We start from the raw sequence: 21020 nt of genomic DNA, 5'->3' as shown, positions 1-21020 counted from the left end.
TTATTGCAACATAATGTGTCATAACATATCCCACAGAGAGGCCTGTTGCAGTGCAGTCCACTTTAGCACTGTGCCACATGGTTAGTCTTTCTCAGAGACAACATGCTGTCATGACGCCAGTAGTATTCATGTCTGTTTATAACTGTTTGTCCATTACGTGCTGCACACTGTGTGTCTGTCTCGTGTTTGTCTCTCATCTTCATGTATTTTAGTCAAAAGGATAGAAAAAATGATCAGAGCTCGTACATAGAGTTGATTAAAAACAACCTGTATAATACTCCTCTTTAAATATTTAGAGTTTCTTGTGAAGTAATATGCATATTATGCAGCTTGATGTCATACACATAGATGCTGATGAATGTTTATATCACAGTGAACAACATGAGTTGATGCTGTATTTGTCCATATCTCTCATGAAATTAATAACCAACAATGTCTTGGTAAGTATGGGTTGTCGTTTTTAATTTTTTAATTTTTTTGGATTTTGCGTGTATATATTTGCCATTCCTACATAGACCCATAACAGCTATGGGTGATATTTTTCAGTGAGTTGTCAGATTTCAGCCTCGCCGATGCTTGGCCATTTTTCTCCCTTTTTTGTTGCTCGGCAGGTGTCGAAAAAACAACAACCTTGCATTTAACTTGAAATGGTGACAACTCAACCCAAAAATATATCCGAGAGACTTCATTGACTTCTGATTTAACTGTGTGAGGCTTTTAAATCATGTAAAAGTGACACTGAGTAAGCCTTTTACACGTGGGATGAAGTCAGTAGTCAGCAAACTAATTGGTCCCCTTTCATGCCTCTCCTTTGTCAATGTCCCCCATTTGCTGTGTGATTGCTTCCGGGCAGCTGCAGCGTTTGATTGGAACGGACAGCAGGGTTCCCCCATATCATGGCGGGATGCAAAAACAAACAAACAAACAAAAAAGAGCGTTGAAAATCGATTCGCAAAGCATTGAACACTATATTGTAGCTGAAGAGATTACATCTGGACACAGGGTCATATTGTATTGCCCGTAGCAACCTCAGCAGTGCTGGTGCATGTTGATAAACTTACATCAACACTCACAGTTCATGTAGAGGTCACGTTCCCTCCTACATTCTCCATGGCTTCCATGGATCTTTACCATAGCTGGGCTGTACAGACGAGAGGGTCGTGGTAAAGACTGATCCAATATTGTCAGCTGTCCATGTCTGCATTCCTCTGTTACGTAACTTCCTCCAGTATGGGATAAGTGTTCTATCAATCTCTGGTCACTCAAACTCAGTGGTTATTTAATATAACAGCTAATTTACATATGTGTATCTGTGCGTCTGTGCGTGTGCGTCACCGGTTTGTGTTTGTGGGGGTGTTTAATGTTTGAGTAAGTTTGTGAATGTCTGAGCAGATGTGTGTGTGTGTTTTAAGTGCGAGCGAGTGTGTGTGAGGGAATCTGTGTTGTGCAGTACAGCTGGCTTCACCCATACGTGAGTGTGTGTGTGTGTCTTGTGTTTCTCTGTTTGTGTCAAACTAATGTGCAGAGCAGACAGCAGAAAATATGATCAAAGCTTCATCCAACAGAGAACTGAATATAAATGCCAAGCATGACTGCAGTTTAGTAACTTCCAATGCATGGGCGGATAAAGAATCATGCAACGGCTGTATAATCTCTCTTGATGAATAGTTGAATCTTTCTAGAGCTCTGTGCCCTAACCAGCAGTCCTGCATGGCAGTTGAGACACCTATGCGCTCAGTATGGATAATAAATGCAATTCTTCTGCTGTTTGTGCTTTGAGCAGTCATCCTCCAACGTCTCGTCTAATTCAATTTCTTTATTTCTTTCATTCTCTATTCATGGCCTCCTGGAAACCACAGGCTTTGGTAAGTTTACCTACTTGTTTACAAGATAAGAGCAAAAGATGAATGCTCTGTCTGCAGCAATGACTGTATATAAAGATGGATGAGGCATCTCCACTTCCTCCCACTATACAAAAAAAAAGCCAAAATATCCTGTATATGGGTGCTGCAACCTTGTGCAGGTGACGTCATCTGGAGCCAGAGTCTGTGCAGAAGCCATCAGGAAGTGGAGCCGTGTTAGCAAGTTCCTGCCCATACATCCTTTTTGACTCAATTGAGAGCAGCGTCATTGATCACAAGCAGACAGACTGACACACACAGCTGTCAGGGCTCGAAATACTTTTCTACATATATGCACTTGTGCATGTAACTTTTAAAATTATATACCATCTGTTGTTTTCAATGTGTCACAATAAAACATGTATGGTCATATGAACGTTTTGAGCAGCTTCTTACCAAACCTGATTCGGAAATGTTTTCTTTTTAAATCATATTAGGACTTATTTGGTGACATGAAGACTTATAATTTATGATGTGTAATAATTAATTATTGCTGTATTGTGGGTCTTTCTTTGTCCTTTTTGGCCACTCTACATACCTGTACTTTAACGGCACAAATAGAGGTGTATCAAAATCTACACAGCAGCCGTCTTGCTGCTGGTGTGCCATACTACTCTGTCTTGTCTGTCTGCGCACTGCAAGCGCGAGTCTAAACAAGGCTTCAGTGTCCTCTTTTCACGCCACAATGTTATCAGTTTTAAATTTGTTTGTCATTTGAGAAAATGGAGGTGTGGCGTAAGAGCCTGTGAAAGTGTTAAATGCGTGAGTTTCACAGTCAGTGCATAAGAGTTGGCAACCCTGCTCAACATAGGTTCTGTGCCAATGGGATGTGTAAAGCTGGGAATTACATGCACAGCCATACATACGCACATGGTATTTCGAGCCCTGGCTGTTAGTCATGTCTTCAAGCCCCCTTTTTATAGTATCAAATAACTAAATCAATCTAAACTTATACCTGAAATGACAGAAACCATCTTTGTGAAAAATTTATTTGACGTGTATTTTGGGTTTTTGGTTGGGCTCATGTCCCATCGGCTAACATGGACGGGGCGGGGTTTGTGAGCTATACTGCAGCCAGCCACCAGGGTGGGATCGAGATGTTTTAGCTTTGCTTTTGGAGAGCTGTCATATCGTCTGTCTTTATCTACAGTCTATGGTCTGTGGACACATTCTATACAGAAACTTAAAAGGTCTTGTTTTTGTTTTGAGCTGTGATTTAATATTATTTAGCCAGGTTCTCTGTCCAAATGATATTGTACATGCAACCCATTTCTGTTCAGGGGTTTTCGTCCTTTCACAAAATATTATCAGCCAATTCACAAGCTGTGTAACTATATAGTTGTGTGTTCTACGTACTGCTGTGTGTAATCCACTGAGATGCTGTGTAAAACTCCAGATAGGTAAAATGGGTCGGTGGATTTATCCCTTTTCATCATCTTTCCTTTTCTTCCTCTCCCAGACCCTCACTGCTCGAAAGGCAGGCATCTCGTTCGCTCTGGTGAACCGGTCCACCCTGAATAATGAGGACCTGGTGAGTACAAACATGCCTGCGATGCCTGCATGGAAAGTCATTGTCTGTTTATTGTGGAGTCTTGGTGGGTAATGAAGGCTTCTGCAGGGACACTGGATGCTGGACCCATGTTCTCATTATTTTTTAGAGTGTTTTTTTTTTTTTTTTGAGAGGGTGCTGGAACTCTGACAAACTTTTATGGCTGTGCTGTTTGCTGCAGCCATTGTACTTCAGGGCCCCAGATCACGATGCCAGGAACACGAGGTTCCAAAATGGAAATGAGATGGATTGCATTAGTTACTGTTTTTTTCTCTTAAGATGTATATACAGCATGCCGTCATCTGTCAGTCTGCCTGTCTTTGTCTATAATACATACGGCAGTTTACTAAAATTGTCCCTGTGGCCAGCTACTCACTCTTTGTGCTATGCTCCTTCTGTCAGATTATTTGGCTGAGTTCAGAAATTAAGAGATGCCCCCATCATTTAATTTAGACAATGTCCTACTATGATAAATAATAAGCTGTGCATCGAGGAAGACAGCGCTGTGGAGAAAAGGCAGAATGTCTCTGTCGATGGTGTGGACACTTTTGTGTTGACCTCTAAAGCTCTCTCTGCATTAATTGATTGCAATTCCTCCCTCCCAGTGGGAAGACGGCATTATTGGATGCAGCAGGAGGAAGCAGTTTCTCAGCAACACAAATAAGCAGACAATTTCATATCCACTGATGTGCAACAAGGGGCTGCCTAAGCCTACACGATCACTGGATTCAAATGTGCTCTGTCTGTCATCACGCACAAATACTTCATCCTTTAAACATGAGACGCAGCCCTCAATTTGTGCTCACTGATATGTGTCCATGTTCGTATCACTTGTCTGTTTCACATATTTGACTAGGCCCTTGAGGTCCACATGCCCAGTTGCCCGACAGTGACAGGGTCTTGATTGCTTACTAATAGCTGCGGGTTTTATGAAAGGGGCTTTAGGGATGAACAGCTCGTGTCCCAGATGAGAGAGAGATGACGTGATAGATGCACTGTGTTAATTGGTGTAGGCAGGGAGCTGATTCTTGGGCACATTTGGAGATTGCACCACAGTGGTAAGTAAGGACTTGAACTTCAGGGATGGATGTTCAATGTTCTGATTCGGAGCAAACGAGGAAGAGTTACGAGCAAAGCTGCAGATTGTGCGGTCTTGGTAAGTAGGACAAGCAGATGTCAGAGTTTTATCTGCTGCATTAAGTCCAGGAGAATGCTTTCCTGTGAGGACTGCGCGAGTAGTCAGTAAACGACCATATGCTGTTAGAGGAAGAGAGGAGAAAGGAAGGGTGAGAAAAGGAGGGAAACGAGAGAGAACAAGAGAAGAGAGATAGGAGCTAAGAGTGACTTGTCATCATGAACCTCTGGCCCCGATGTTCCTGATCAGGCAGCCATGTTGAACAATCCGCCCCCTCCTCCCTGGAGAGATGTTCAGACCTATTTCGAGTCTTTTTGTCTCATCCGTGCCCCAACTCTTCCATGGATTTCCTCTGACAACACATTCCTCTGCATTTTAATTTGACTAAAATCTCTTACTCAGTCATTGCTGACGTATAGAAGTCTCTCTTTCTGCGTCATGTTTCCCATGCCTCTGCTTTATAGAGCAGAAAGGAACATTATGTGTGGGCCCGTGTGTCCGCTCAATGTTCTGAGCTGCATGTGATCCAAGCACCAGAGTCTTTTAACAGTGACTGTCAACATAAACTGGGGCTGTGTTTACCTGCTGAGACAAAGGAGGGGAACCACGATCTGACATGGGTCAAGGAGTATCTGGAAATGAGAAGTGATGCGTTGCTTAAAGTCAGTTCAGATATCATCAGACAGGTCATTAGCAGCAAAATGTACTACATTAATTCTAAAAGGCTTGCCTCTGCTTTCCGCTCAAGTAATTTTGGATGGTTATTTGAATCTAAAGAGCATGTGAGATTGAGTTTAAATACTTGTAAATGTCAAAATTTTAGGCCAAGTTCATGTGGTTTGTGAAAACCGCATGGATTCCTTATTAGGGCTGAGATGGCTTGGTAGTTTGAGCAAATATCGGAGGTGTCGAAGGCTGGAATGGCAGTGTCAATGAGGTGGTTGACAAGGACAATAGGTGGTGAAATTGGAAAGGAGGGGTGAAAGGAGGAGGAGAGATTAGATTCCTCTCTGTCATGTTGCTCTCAGGCAGAGGCTGTGGCTGTCAATCAATTCCAGCAGTGTCTTGCACAAAATCACCAGGGTTACCTCACAGTGTAACACATGAGACTCACACAAGCAGCACTCTGCCCACATCTGCTGCACAGTGTGACATGCAGTGTCAGGACTGAGAGTGAGGAGGCACAGAGAGGGAGGGAGGGGGGTTTAAAGAGACAGAAAAAGATTTCGTTAATGACATAGATACTACTCATGCAATGGTCAAGGAAATGCAAATTCAGAAATTTAGCCCTACACTTAACATGCTCAGTAGCATTGAAAGCATTTAGTCGGCTGGTAGAATAGAGGCTGAAATAATGTATACAGTATTTAGCAGTCAAGTCAACTCATTGAGAAAAACAGAGATGGGGAGGTCTCTGAGATTTCCAATGCTCATAGAAGTTTTGGCTCACCCATTTCCTGTAGGCTGTGTCAGTATTTAACGGTTCAGTATTAAATTTGGTGAGGAGCAGGCTTCCGGGTGTGGCCCGGATATCGCTTGTGTGCAAGTTGTGGATAAATCTCAGACATCTGCTTCATCTCATCACTCAGATTAAAAGGAAAATCTCTCTCTGTGTCCCTCAGTGTTTCATTAAAGGTCCCTCAGGCTTCTGTAGCCTCTCTGCTGCACCAATGAAGTTTCACAATGTTGGCCGGCCTTGCTGTCCTGTCATCTGGTGTCATTTAATCATCCGTGCAAGTGTACTTGTGTGTGTGTGTGTGTGCGCGAGGGAGAAGTGCAGTAGTCTTCTTGGTAAAGTGCAGAGCTACTGTTCAGGTGTTAAAGCACATTGTCAACACACAAGGGGGGCTGACAGCAGAGGGAGGGGTGGAGGAGACGGGGTGAGGAGTGGAGCGCAGTAGAAGTGGAGAGCAAGTACCTCTTGAAGATTTATTTAACCGCCATACATCTCCTTCTCTTCCTCTGTCACTTTCTCTCTCGCTTGCTCTCTCTCTCTCTCTCTCTCAATCTGGATAATGCTCACTTTTAAAAACCTTATTTACAGCATCCATTGATTCTGCCTTCAAGAATTGGCAAGTCCCGGCCCGTTTTCCAGTCCTTGTGGATGGCAGGGCTGCTGCAGTAAAGCATTCAATTTGAAGAGGCTTCTGTTACACAGCAATCAGTCTAGACAGGCCTCTAGTAGACTTTAGTATTTGGTCTGTAGGAGCTTTAGTCAGTAAACCACTCAATGTGAACAAAGCCTGTGGGCTAAGGATGCTGTTAATCTAAGCTTAATGAGATGTTGGGCTGATTTACTCTCATATGGCTGACCTCTCTATTGATGATAAGGTAATCAGAAAAGGATCAACAAAGCCTCCTATGTGTTATCTTCTCGAGTAATGGAATGTGCTGGATTGCTACTCGAACAAAAGAGGTTGATGAATGCTGCAGTACCGATAAATGATAGCTGCGGTTTAGCCAACTTATATAATTGCCAGGACTTCTGTAATACAGAAGTGTATTGTAAATTTCATCTAAGTCAGACGGCACATCAATTTAAATTAAGTCAATTGAAGCTGTTTTTGTTGAACTTCAAAACTTTGGCAAAAACTTTATATGATTACATCAGGCTATTGTGGTCCCCCAAATGATCTCAAGACGTATCGAACATTTCTGAAAAGCAATTTAAGTACAAACTTGTTTTTTATTAACTTTTAATATTGTTAGGTTTGTTATTTTCTCTAGCTCATGGTGCCATGAGTCAGCCGTACCTCCAGTGTTTCTCACACCCCCATATTTTGTCTCTGTCTATCATTCTCTCCGTGCCTTATTATTTCTTACACTTTCTCAATGCCCTTGCTTTCTTTTCAGAAACTACATGTCTTCAAGAAGACTCTCCAGGCCTTGATATACCCTATTTCATCCACAACACCCCATAACTTCGAGGTGTGGACGGCAACTGCACCCACCTACTGCCATGAGTGTGAGGGGCTGCTGTGGGGCATCGCCCGTCAGGGCATGCGCTGCTCAGAGTGTGGAGTTAAATGCCACGAGAAGTGCCAGGACCTGCTCAACGCAGATTGTTTACAAAGTAAGGACGTGCTTCATCCCACTGTACTGACCTTTGCCAGTGCTGTATGGTTCTGTGTGTGTGTGTTTTTGTTACATTAGAATGAGCTGTTTATATCCACATAGAGAGCGAGTCCTCGTCAATGCAGCACCATGTGGCACTGCTGTGTTTCTACAGTAGCCCAGGATAGACAAACCAAACACTGGCTCTTGATAGGGCTATTCCTGTTTTCAAATTGGCCGCAGGAGTTAGCAGCCCCTCTGTGATGAGCAGTGTTGGAAAAACAGATTTTTTCTTCGTGAAACTGCTTTATGCAGTTTTTTTTTTACAGGCTTAAATCACCAGGTCCATTTGTTTTGGAGAGTAAAAGACCTCTGCAGATAATTGGGCTCCTGGTAAAATCTTGTTTCAGTTGGTTGTAATCTGCAACCCTCACTGCTAGATGCCACTTTAATCCCCCTCAGTTTTACACACTGCTCCTTCAACGACAGGATATAGAAATACATTCAATATAAGCTATCCTCATATTTTGTTATGCTTTTCTTAAGTGCTATATCGTAGGCAACTGGACTTGCTTGAGTTTCATGAAAACATTTCACCTCTTATCCAAGAGGCTTCTTCAGCTCAGACCCGAAGAAGTGAGTTGCCTACGATATACTGTAGCACGTAAGATTACCATGACCTGGATGACTGAGAATCTTCACTGACATTTTGTTACATGCTTATGTGACTGATTTTACAGTTCAGTTTTTATTTGCACTGCTGGCTAATAATCAACCAATTGCTAAATCATTGTTAAAACTGGTTAAATCTAACAACTTGGCCAGTATGAGAATCTTTTTACTTCATCTTCCACATTTCTATAAATAGCAGCACAGCACTATACTGTAAGTCCCACAGAACACGTGAGTGCTGTTAGGGGGATTTGTCTAATACATATTACATATCTCCTTGCACTTATCACTATAAATGACATTGTGCATTTCCGCTGCTTACAGGCAGTCAATACAGTCTCCAATCAGCTTTTCCAATCATGCACACTCCTGCTGTTACCATGTAGTCAAATAGCGACAATGTGACACACAGGCTTCAGGATCATCCTCCAGGCAATCCTCACACACTCTAAGTGGATTATCTGCACCCTGGCCGATATAAAACTCAGTGTTTCTAACCCTTTTCTAAGAGCATAACAATGTTTTACAGTTCAAACTGTGATTCATCTTTATCACATTTTAATCTGCACTCATGAACACACTCTGGGTACACAATGCTGAGATCAGATACAGATAATTACCTGTCACATGTTCTCGCTCTTTTGTCTTGCAGACAGACATTTGCATACACACACATTAACACCAACATTAAAGTGTGAATTTATAATTTCCCATCCTCCACACACACACAGTCAGATTCAAAGACCTTGTTCAGACTGCCAGCCCATATCTGTTTTTTGGCATATCCAGATTGATTTTAGAAAGTCTGGACACATGAGATGCAATTTTTGCAAATCAGATCCACACCACATTTAGAGGTGGTTCGAAATATGATTTCAAAATGTTGTTTGTGTATCACTGATGCAAAGCTTTTCCAGCTGAGCCGTGTGCATGAGTTTGTCTCACTGCAAAGAGGGTAACTCTGGGGCTGATGATGTCGTATACGACATAATGTTACTAACATCAGATGTCTCTGGAATGCCTCATGAGAGAGTCTTACTTATTTAATGCTTACCTTTATGCAGTTACAATGAGGGCTCCAGTGCGATTGCGTCCTTTTCAGAAGCTTTGTAATCTAACCTTAAACTGCAGTGTCATTTTGGAGACTTTGTAAAATAAATCAGTAATGATAAATCCGACACTGAATGTTTTTGTGATTATTTAAACATTTTTTCTGTGTTAAACAGTTGTTGTTAGCCTCCATTTCTTATGCTTCCACACTGGATATCCATGTCACAGCGTAGTTTCGTCATTAAAGATGCCACGTTGTTACCACAGCAACTCATTCAGATAGGCTGGTGCTGTCTGGACACACAAATCCAATTTGATCACTTTAAAGACAGCCTGTCTTTAAGATTTGATTTGTGAAACAAATCTGATTTGCCTACTGTCTCATATTAGATAGGTTTCTGGATGGTATAACAATAGTGGACACTCTGGCAGTATTTAAAAGAAAAGAAAATTAGTCAAACTTAGTTGTTAAAAGAAATAAGACTGGAAGGAAAGTGGTGAATATAATAATAATAATAATGATGATAATAATATAGATAGCCTGTCACTGCTTTTCTACCAATGCCTCGGTATTAAATATACAGACTACCGAGATTAAACACGCTTTAACTCTCGGCTTGTTTCAGGGGCGGTGGAGAAGAGCTCCAAGCACGGGGCGGAGGACAAGACCCAGAATATCATCATGGCTATGAAGGAGCGCATGAAGATAAGAGAGAAGAACAGTCCCGAGGTGTTTGAGGTGATCCAGGAGATGTTCCACGTCTCCAAAGAAGACTTCACCAGCCATCTGAAGACAGCCAAGCAGGCTGTTTTGGATGGGACCTCCAAGTGGTCTGCCAAAATCAGCATCACAGGTTAGCCTGGTTCCTGTTATTATACCACAAAGTTCATTCATCAATCAATCTGTCAGTTATGATATAGTTTTGATTAGCTTTCATTTACCCATTAACCACCAATCAACTGAACGGCAATGAATGCTTTGGAACTGGTAATGTCCCCATGCTGCCGCAGGTGACTCTTGACCTTTGGTCCATGACCCATAGCCCTTTGCTCAACAATCAACAAAAATTCTATTACACGTCAGGCTCACCTCAAATGACAAACACTGTTATTCTAATTAGTATTAACTTCTAATTAACCCCAAGCTCCTGGTCATTAACCTCTGACACTGAACCTCAATCAGCACTGCATATTTAATAATAAATAGAAATAAAAATTGATTAGGTATTTTGGGGAGACGACATTAGTTGATAATATTGTGAAGGTTACTAATGCATCACTGTTTTGTGGACAGTAATTGATGATATTTTGGTCATCATGCAGAGACACAAATTGTTAGGCTCATTTACTCCTGCTCCACTCTACTCATGTACCCAGACAATGACATAGTTTAATAACACATGAATTTTGAACAGGAGCTCAGTCCGTGACATGCAGCTGTAATGAAAACAAGATACAAGTTGAGCAGTGGGAGAGCTTATCAGGTTGCAACAATGCTTGCCAAATGTTAAACGGTGGCACCGTAAATACTAAGCATCTGAGAGGCAGTAATAAAGAAGCAATAGTGACTTAATATTATAGCGGAGGGGTACTTGCTGCGACTGACAGAGATCTTTATGTCTTTTTTGAGCTCGGTGGCGTGCTGGTTCGTACGGTGTACTTTGGAAATAAACCCCCCCACAGCTCCAATTCATGCGCTCTCAGAGATGCCAATCAAAATGTCATGCCCCTGAGTGCAGTTTGACAGTACAGCACTTTACATCATATGTGAAGAAATGATTTTGGGTGTTTTTTTATCATGCATATATTTTGCTCTTTTTTTGGAGGCAGTATCACTTCCTTGGGTTAGGTGCATTTAATGACTTAGACTCTACAGTTTCTAAAATGTAAAATTAATAGGTGTTCCTTCTTTTCTTACCTAACCTCTGTTGCCTTTGTGTACCAATCCTCTCAGTCAAAGGGAATAGAACTGAATCCCATGTCCATATTTGAATCTAATTTCCAGCACTGTTTTTTTACACCCTTTTTGATTACATAACCTGTTTATCCCTTTTTTCTGAAAACCATAAACCTAAAAAAGAATCATCATCCTTGAGGATTACAAGGCTCTTCTTTTATTTCACCACTTCATTATTAGTATACTGCGACTTAATCACTGTGTTTCATTTTATTCCTAGTTAACTGGCAGAGAGAAGGTCAGGAAGTTAGCTTTGCAACCTCAACCCTCAGACTTCAATCCATCTCTGTGGTAACAGTGCCAGGCCCAGCTCATTTATTGCTCACCTTGCATTTCTCGCAGTGTCAATACACTGGAGGGAAAAAGAAACAGAGAGGGAGGGAGACAAATAGAGAGGGAGGCAGAGACGATGGGAATAGCGTAAAAGAGGACTGTAAGATGGGGAGACGAGAAGAAAAAAGGAGTGAGAGAGATGCTGAAAAGCGCCAGCGTTGCCTCGGTCAATTTCCCAGGGGCTTATTGAACGTCCCATTTTAAAATATAGTTATTGAGTTGTTGTTTGTCATTCATTAGATAAATACTGACTGGCATTGACTCTGCAGCACTTTCACAGCGACCATGAGGTATTCTGTTTCTGGCTAATGTGCACGCTACGAGGTCTGGCAGTGAATATAAACCTTGATCAGAAATACTATAAAGTGCTAATTAGAACATCTCTGGTGATCACCAAACCTTCTACTGTACCTGCAGATGCTCTGATCACATCATCATCAAACAAACATGCAGAAAGAAGTGTGAGTGTAATGCATTACTGCATATGGCATAATATTTTCCTTGACTTAAATTGTCTCAGAACAATTATATTATTTGTTTTTTTGAAAGCCTTGCTCAAACGCAACGGAGGTCAGTGTATTGAATAGGAAAACACACTCCTTTCCTCTGTTAAGTAACCATTCCTTATACCACAAGCACAGTGTTTATGCATCTGGGCTATACGATATGATACGATACGATACGATACAATACGGTATGGTACGATGTGGTGCGGTTCGATACAATACACTTCATTGTCTCCGTAGGGAAATTCATTTTGGACTCAGGAGCTGCACAAGTTTTGTTGCCTGACAAAAACAGTCCAGAAGAAATGAAGCATGCACCATAAAAACATTAAAAAAAAAACATACTACACATAACAGCCATTCGTATATTGCACATAACGCCAGCACACAACAGAGCTTGGCAATAGTACACCAATATTATATCAATAGGGTAATATGAGACCAGACATCTTCGTAGATTTTGGATATCGTAAGCATTGTCTCTACCTGTATTTAAAGGCTGCATTACAGTAAAGTGATGATATTTTCTCGACTTCCCAAACTAGCTGTTCTGTTGTTTTCCTTTACCTGCATTATATCCTCATTACTGATGATAATTTATCAAAAATCTCTTTTTGTTAATATTAGTCAAACCTATTATCATCTCAATATTGAGGTATTTGGTTGAAAATATTGTGATGTTTAATTTTCTCCAGATCACCCAGCCCTAATCTGGGTGTGTCCCCTTTGTAACTCTTCTCTAGGGTTAGGCTAGAAATCTTCTTTATAAACGTTTTACTCATATACTATATACTCTATTTATAAGAGCCTGCAATGTAAACTTGGTTTCAGTTCTTTGAAAGTTATTCCCAACCTTTGTTACATAAAAGTGTGAAGACCTGAACGAGTAAACACTAAGACAGCACTCCAGTTTAACTTTAATATCGTCACATGGACAGTTCGGGCAAAGCGCCCTTTTTCAGCATGTGTTCTGGCAGTGTGAAAAAACAATATACATCCTAAAACGACAATGAAGGATTCAAAAAAAATTTGATAAGCAGATTCAGTGGATAAATCAAAGCCCAACAGTGCTTCCAGTTCACTCTATTTAAGGCATGGGTGCACAAAATGAAGCCACACTTGAGGGCGGGGCAAAAAACCAGCCTTCACATAGAGGGGTTTAGAGATGGATAATCTTATTAACAATTTTCATCAAAGGGATTCATGTTGTTGCACATTTGTACATACGAATTATGACAAAGGAGGGTAACTGTGTGCTTACTTTCTCACCTCTGCACATCTGGCCAGTCAGACATGATTGTCATATTGTCGGTCTCAGAGAGATGCCGTTTGATGATCCCATAAGCCCTAAACTTGAAACATACTGACACCTCGATTTGTGTGTTGCTGTCTACGAGGCATTTGATTTTCAGTCCTCCTGGAGCAAGCAGGCCATGACTCTTCAAGCCTCTATATCCTTCCCACCAGCTCTTGTCAGCATTGAGCTGAGGGATATATACGTACCCTGAATTATTTAGACTGTCACTTATGCATATTTAATGCCCCAGTGTCCTTTTTCCCTTTTATGGCGCTGTGAAATACTACTGTCTCTGCTGCTCTGCACCTTCCTGTGTGTGTGTGTGTGTGTGTGTGTGTGTGTGTGTGTGTGTGTGTGTGTGTGTGTGGAAGTAAGACCCTGAACATTAGTGTTAGCTCAGCACAGACATGTAGTAGCAGTGGGCCAACACACAGGATAGAGTCTACCTATATCTTGGATGTAGGAATAGATCAATCATAGATATACTTAACACTTCACATATACACAAAGAGATGAATAATGGCTGCTGTCAATGAATCAAAGAGCTGCTTAGTTGCCTCAGCTTTTGGCACGTCTACAAAGTTGTTGCAGGCAGTGGAGGCAGTAACTAAGCCTTGATTCCTCAGTTGACACCATAAAATCAAATAAATAAAATTCCGGCAACTGACTGGTAAGCACTAAAATAAAATATAGAGGTCGATTCATGGCTGGGATTGAGAGACTGCTGTAAAACCTCACCCACCAGGCATGCTTCCTGTTTTTGACTTCCAAAATAATATGCCACAGAGAACTGAGTCATAGATCAGTAAGGTCGCAGTTAAGTCCAAGAAAAGTAACCTTCTATCCATGAAAAGAAAACTGCAGATAGTCAGATATGTTGCTTGTGGTTGTTACATGATTCTTGACTTTTTTCCAACCCCTCTTGTCTCCAGTCATGAGTGCACAGGGCTTACAGGCCAAGGATAAAACTGGCTCCAGTGACCCTTACGTCACCGTCCAGGTGGGCAAGACCAAACGCAGGACGAAGACCATCTTCGGCAACCTCAACCCGGTCTGGGATGAGAAGTTCTACTTGTGAGTGCTCTCTAATAATTTGACCTCTATCTGGCCAGATAATCTCTGCTAAGATTAAGAATCATCTCTCCAAGGGAATCTCAAGGCATTAGTAAATACGTACAAGACAACTCTTTTTTTTTTTTTTTTTTTCCCTTTTATTACTGGCTCTGACTTAATAGCTCGGGAAATTACTATCAGTTATGATACAGTATGTTACACTCCAGCTGCACTGCAGAGATTTTGGAGATGCAGACTCTGCTAAAAACAGCTTTACGATGGCATCCATCAGCACAGACAGCCCAGGTCTTAACCCTGTTGTTTCAACAACAAAATAAATACTTTTGTGCTTTACTGCTTTTAGTAGTTTGTGACTTCTCATTGTGCTGACCAACCGTCTGTCTCTTTGTTTAAAGCACAGGCTATTCTCCTTGGTCCATATAGGCATGAAACAGCAACAGGGATATAGCCAATAAATCTACTAGTTTTCTCTCTGCCTCAGTTTTGTTGTTATACTCGTTTTTTTTTACCCCTTACACAGCTGCAAGTAAAACTGTCTCAGTCGATAGATCATCCTGCAAATCTAACAGGAACTAGAGTGGCAATGTAATGAATGATTGTAAGCGAGTTTCGAAGAGACTGCTTTAAACATTTATTTGACCCCCAAATAAGTAGTTTCAAAAACACGAAAAATTAGAGCGTTTGAGAACCCCGTTCAAGGCTCGCAATGCTTACCCCAATAACTAAAGCTGTCTTTGTTGATCTGTGCTGCCAGCACTTTGAAAGTAAGAATCAGCTTGAAAAGGAACATGTAATTTTCTCTTAAGAGCTGTAGTGCTCCATCTAGACCTGGGTGCAAAATAGTATTTGCCAGAGATAATTCTTAGTGGTTGTTTTGTTACATTTTGAGCATCAGATTTCCATCAGGCTACCTGCATCAGATCAGTTCATCTGTGCACAGTGCCATGACACACAGCTGATTGAATATCAGCAAAGTTTCCCTGTTTCCCTTCACTGATTCCTGTACAGCAGGGTGGGTGTGTATACATTCAGTAGGCTATATCTTCAGTAGCTAGCTAGCTAACCCTACACTTTTAAGGGTCTGATTTTGGTTTTGGAACAGGGAAGAAAGGTATATCTTTTTCCAACCTCTCCAGGTAACGAGTATCATTAATACACGACGTGCCCCAGGCACAACATTTAGCTCCAAATCCACAAAACCAGACTGGAAATGAAGGAAATCTGAAACGATTGCATTAGAGTCAATGGAGTACAGCTGTGTTATTGTCGGACCCTGGTCTGAGCCAGACCAATGCTATATTATGATTGGCCAGTCTGCCTCTGGGGGCGGGACTTAGCGAAGGGTCAGTTAGAGCCAGGTCTTGCCCCAACACATTAGGTATCAGGCACTCCTTTGCATTGTCCATTTATTTATAATTCTCTGTATTCGTTTGTCCATCTGTTAAAGGATCAGTGAGGGTATGACATGAGATGTTCTTAATGTCTGTGTGCATGTCCTATGCCAGTTACAAACAAGGCTCCACACCTGTAATGAGACTCCAGTGATGGCTGTAATAAAACTCTTCCCCATTACTACAGGGATGTAGATTAATAGAGCGATACATTACTGTGTGCTTGGCAGAGAGCAAAGTCCCGGACTAGTGGAGCAGCAGCAGCAGCAGCCAGTGCTTCCCCCGGAAAGGGATTAGTTAAAAAAAAAAAATACTGCAGATACTGTTTCTCTGGCTGTAGCACCCAAGATGTCATTAGAACAAAATGTAATCTGTCGGTTTTAATTCCAGAGCCGAACAGTCTGACCCCATCTGAAGCTAAGTGCTTTGGCCACCTCTGTTCTATTTAGCAGAGTCATTATTGTGAAAAGTCTGTCAGCTGCACTGATGCACAGAGATGGATATAAAGCATTCACGAATAAATAATCTTTGCTTTGAATGCTATACAGTCATCCAGCCCCTCTCTGGTGACATTAACATGCATCAGGAGTAAAAATATAGAGATGCTGTGAAAAGGTCATGTGATGTCTTGGGGTAATTCCTCCTTCCAGGCAGAGAGCCCTTCCCCACATCACACAATCACTCATACACACCCATGTGCCTACACAGACACACACATTCTCTCATTTGAATCGAGGCAAGAATTGTTCTCCATATGTTACTTAGAAAAGGGTCAGGGTGCTTCCTCAGCTTGTATTTATGCTTGAATTGTGTGTTTGAGTGTCATTCTGCTCCACTAAGTACCCCAACATGATGAGCTGTCAGTGAACAGGCTGTTGCTCTTGTTTATGTTGTTGTGATTGTTTTGACCTGGCATAATCATCTTCCACATTGCAGTGAATGTCACAACGCCACTGACCGCATCAAGGTGCGTGTGTGGGATGAGGATGATGACATCAAATCACGGGTGAAGCAGCATTTCAAGCGCGAGTCGGATGATTTCCTGGGACAGACCATCATTGAGGTTCGCACTCTCAGTGGAGAGATGGACGTTTGGTACAATCTAGGTATGTTACTCATAAGCTGTCAGTCCAAATGTTAACTTTATGTGATATTTTGAGAATATTGATTTTTTAATACAGTACAACACAGATGTGATACCTGAGTTTTGGGATTTATACTGAAAATAATCCATTTTACAACAGTAGACAAACTTTCACACTTTTATTAAAAGACAAAAACTTTGTCATATTTGCTGAAACTGTCACTACATCCACACATCTGTATCTGAAACAGATAATTATGTTCCTCTGCCTCCTCCTAGTGCTCCTAATGGCATTTACAAGAAAACAACTGAACAAATGGAATCAACCAATCAGTGTCGAGGAGTCTCTGAAACTGCTGCCAATCATGGCAATCACTGTTCATGAACTGTGGTCAAATTGTCAAACTAGGCAGCGCTGATCGAATATGAATCACGATTGGTTTTCTCTGTTTATTTTGCATCTACATAATTTAATATTAACTACATTCATATATTGTTTACATATTTTATTTTGCTTGTTACATTAAATTTGGTACTATTTAATAGCGCACACCTTGCGTGCAGGTAATAAGAGTTATTAAGTTCGGCGGAGTGAGATATTTAATAAAGTGGATCAAGTTACACAGAGAATCTGTCTCTGTGCTCTCACTTCACCCACAGCCCTTTGATAATTAATTTAAAAACTAGTAAGTTTATAGATAAGGCATGAGAGAGAAACCTGCTTTACATTGTGTTACTGCATGGCCTATTTCTTGCCTCACATTCACAGCAACATACTTTAGTGTACTTTTTAGCTGTAAAATGAGAACTTTTGCTCCGGCCAGTTGGCGGTGTTTGGATTTGGCTCGGCTGTATTCAACATGGCAGCTGGGTCACAAATTTTCTCATTTTACAGCTAAACAGTACACTTAAATGTGTTTCTGAAAACATTTTAGGTAAAAATTAGGCAATGCAATAATATAATTATGATTCATATTTGATCAGTGCTGCCTAGTTTGACAGTTTGACCTCAGTTCACGAGCAGTGATTGACAGCAGCGTTAAAGACTCCTCAAATCCGGTTGCTTGTTACTGTTCCATTATAGTGGATTCTTGCAAATGCCATTAGGAGTGGTAGGAGGAGGCAGTGGAACATGATTTTTTTTCACTGATTATCTGTCTCATGTTCTCTTGTCAGGGTATAATGACAGTTTCAGCAAATATGACAGAAACTTTTTTTCTTTTTTATAAAAGTTGCAAGCTACAGCGTTAATATGTGAGTGCAAGCAGCCACACAAAAGCTTTGCCTAAATAAAAAACAGTCTTAGACTGGCAAAAACTATGATTAAAAGAAAAATAAATTGCACTCACAGATTCTCAGAGGCCACAGTAATGTCTGCAATTTGCTGGTTTTGTCTGACAAAACACCAAATTATCACATTTGAGATGCTGGAACCAGAGAATGTTTTCTATAATCCATTAATTTTCTGTTGATTGAGTTGACTCATCAGCTAATTGTTGCAGCCCTTCTCGACATTCTCTGTTTTCTGTGTCATGAACATTTTAGGATTGGTACCAAAAAATGTGTTGTGTTGACCATCTCAAGTTATCATTGTTATGATTACGACACACTTGACAAGGTTTATATACCATGAACATATACATGCTCATGTAAACTCTTAATGTCTTCCTCTACAAATTCCTGTTACACTGTAACCATTGAACAGGATGTGAGGATAGATGTATGGTCAGATAGAGAGTGGTCCAGTTGAGATCAACATTGCTATCCATGTACTGAGAAGCCACAGAGACCTGTGGTTCAGTTTACCGATGCTGTTGATGCAGGGTCTTTATCTGTTCCCGCTCTCATACATCACTGGTTTCTCTATGTTGCACGAGGTTGAATGGCAGCATAATGAGAGCTCCCACTTTTGTTGAAGTATTATGACTGGCGGGTGCTGTCTTTGTTTGCCTCTCTCACTAAAAGGAAGCAATTTGTGGTAATTTTGACCCCTGACCACTGCTGCTGCTCTGTGCCTTTTTAAATGTCCACAATGAATGTTTAAACAGGCCTTTGCTGGTGTGGGTGTCCACCCCTCCAGCTGCTCTCGTCTCTAAGCCTCTTCAGCTCCTCTTCAATCTGGGCTTTTGCGTTTACAGCGCTTTGTCACGTTATTATTTTTCACTTGTCTGTCTCTTCAACAACTGACTGTAGGGGGAAATCTCCCTCGTTTGACACAGTAGAGATGAATTGTATATGAGAGCACAGAGGGGGGGCCATTTAAAGTCTGCAGCGAACCCCAGCAGCTGTGGAGTCATTACTGGAGCTCTGTCAGGAATGTGTGTGCCTGCATCTTTGTGGCTGTATGTGAGCATGCAGGAAACAAAGTGCACGTGCATATACTGTACAGACGGTGTGTTAATTGGCATTCATGCACAACATAAAAAAAACTGCATAGCTGTGAGCATAGATATGATCTCATGTGTATTTGAGGAGATGATTTCATGCTATTAATGTTTGTTATTTTACTATATTTTGGGTGATGCCTTTAATGGCTTTAGTTTTTAATCTTTTAGTGTTTTATATGTCATTTTGTTATGGTGTGGTCAAGGACAGATTTCTAATGCGGTGGGCAATAATGTTGTTTATTGTATCACTGGCCAGGATCAATTCTTATGCGCTGAATCTTTTTCTATTCAACTGAATGGAATCAAACTTTTATCAAATATCTTTAACAGGGCTTTCACTTGTTTCACCATTAGCTATTGTTTGAATGCCACTGTAGTGATGCACGATTTAGAAAGCTGTGCAGAGACAGAACAAGAGATCAGCAGTCTCAGCTGGTCTGTATAGTGCATAGTAAGTGTACTGTATTGTCCAGGATAAAGAAAGCAGAGATACCACTGTATGTTTTGGAATAGCTATTTCACTACTGAGCTCAGACGTGTCATGGCCATCATTGGGCCACTTCACTTCATATCAGTTCACTTACATGACTGAGCTGTCATACTGCACCTTTACTAAGCTTTGCTGCTGCTGTTTGCTGCTGCTGTTTGCACACTCATTATACTTTTAAATATAATCATATACTTAATGCTTATATTTTGTACTTATGCTGGTTAAATTTTTAATGTTGAATATTTATTATCGCTTCCACTCGTGCCTTATTCTATATGTATGTGTTTTTCTCTTTAATAGTATGCACCATTTCAGGAGGACACATTTGCAATTCCGTCATGCTTGCATAATGACAATAAAGTTCTTGAATGTTGAATCTTAAATAGAGATTGTGGAGTTTAATAGGTGGGCAAAGCCTTAACTGTTTTGTAGAAGCGCCCGTAAATTCAAGTAGACATGGGCTGGCTAACCTTCCTAACATGTGGCTTGTAATTGGTAGTTACTTTTCAGTGAATCTCCAGTTATGGCTAACCGAGCTTGGCTGTGTGTTGCAGATAAAAGAACTGACAAGTCTGCGGTATCGGGTGCCATCAGACTCAAGATCAGCGTGGAGATGAAAGGGGAGGAGAATGTGGTTCCTCCTCATGGCCAATACACCTGTTTACACGAGGTAACCATCATAATGTGAATCAGCATTAGGCAAAATTAGTTTCTACTCAACTCTTAGCATTGTTTTTGGGTCTGACAATACGATATGTATCAGGATATAGTGGTTACAATAAAACATTGCGATTTATTGCAGTACTGTTAGCAAGGCCATGTATTGCAAATTATTCAAATGTAGTTATCGGAAAACTGCCGCCGTATAAAGAACACACCACCATATGCATAAAATCTGAGTAACCATGAGATCTGCATTTGTATCACAGTCTTCATGACACACTAGCAATACATTGTCAAATTCAGTGGTGGATCTTCCTTTAGGCAAAGTAGTCGGCCACCTAGGACGCCACCCAGAGGGAGGGTGCCAAACCCTGAAGAACTAAACATTATATCTGTTGTGATTGCATGGGAAGCAAACTAACAGGATTTTCCAACAAACAATAGTTAGAGCATTGTTTAAAAAGATGCTGAAGATGT

The 21020-nt window shown here is 41.0% G+C and overlaps 1 protein-coding gene across 1 annotated transcript in view; it reads left to right on the top strand.

Annotated features, from left to right (window-relative positions):
* The window catches only part of LOC126393829 (protein unc-13 homolog C), a 136278-nt gene that overhangs the window by 28031 nt on the left and 87227 nt on the right, over positions 1 to 21020 (top strand). The window contains exons 6-11 of the mRNA XM_050050209.1: positions 3361 to 3432; positions 7439 to 7658; positions 9988 to 10215; positions 14387 to 14528; positions 16856 to 17025; positions 20435 to 20550. Of these exons, the coding sequence (XP_049906166.1) occupies positions 3361 to 3432; positions 7439 to 7658; positions 9988 to 10215; positions 14387 to 14528; positions 16856 to 17025; positions 20435 to 20550 (948 nt within the window). The remainder of the gene's footprint in view (positions 1 to 3360; positions 3433 to 7438; positions 7659 to 9987; positions 10216 to 14386; positions 14529 to 16855; positions 17026 to 20434; positions 20551 to 21020) is intronic.

This window comes from Epinephelus moara, chromosome 1, assembly GCF_006386435.1.
Source record: "Epinephelus moara isolate mb chromosome 1, YSFRI_EMoa_1.0, whole genome shotgun sequence".
NCBI classification, from domain to species: domain Eukaryota; kingdom Metazoa; phylum Chordata; class Actinopteri; order Perciformes; family Serranidae; genus Epinephelus; species Epinephelus moara.
Note: the sequence above shows the minus strand (reverse complement) of the source record. Positions and strands in the feature narration are given on the sequence as shown.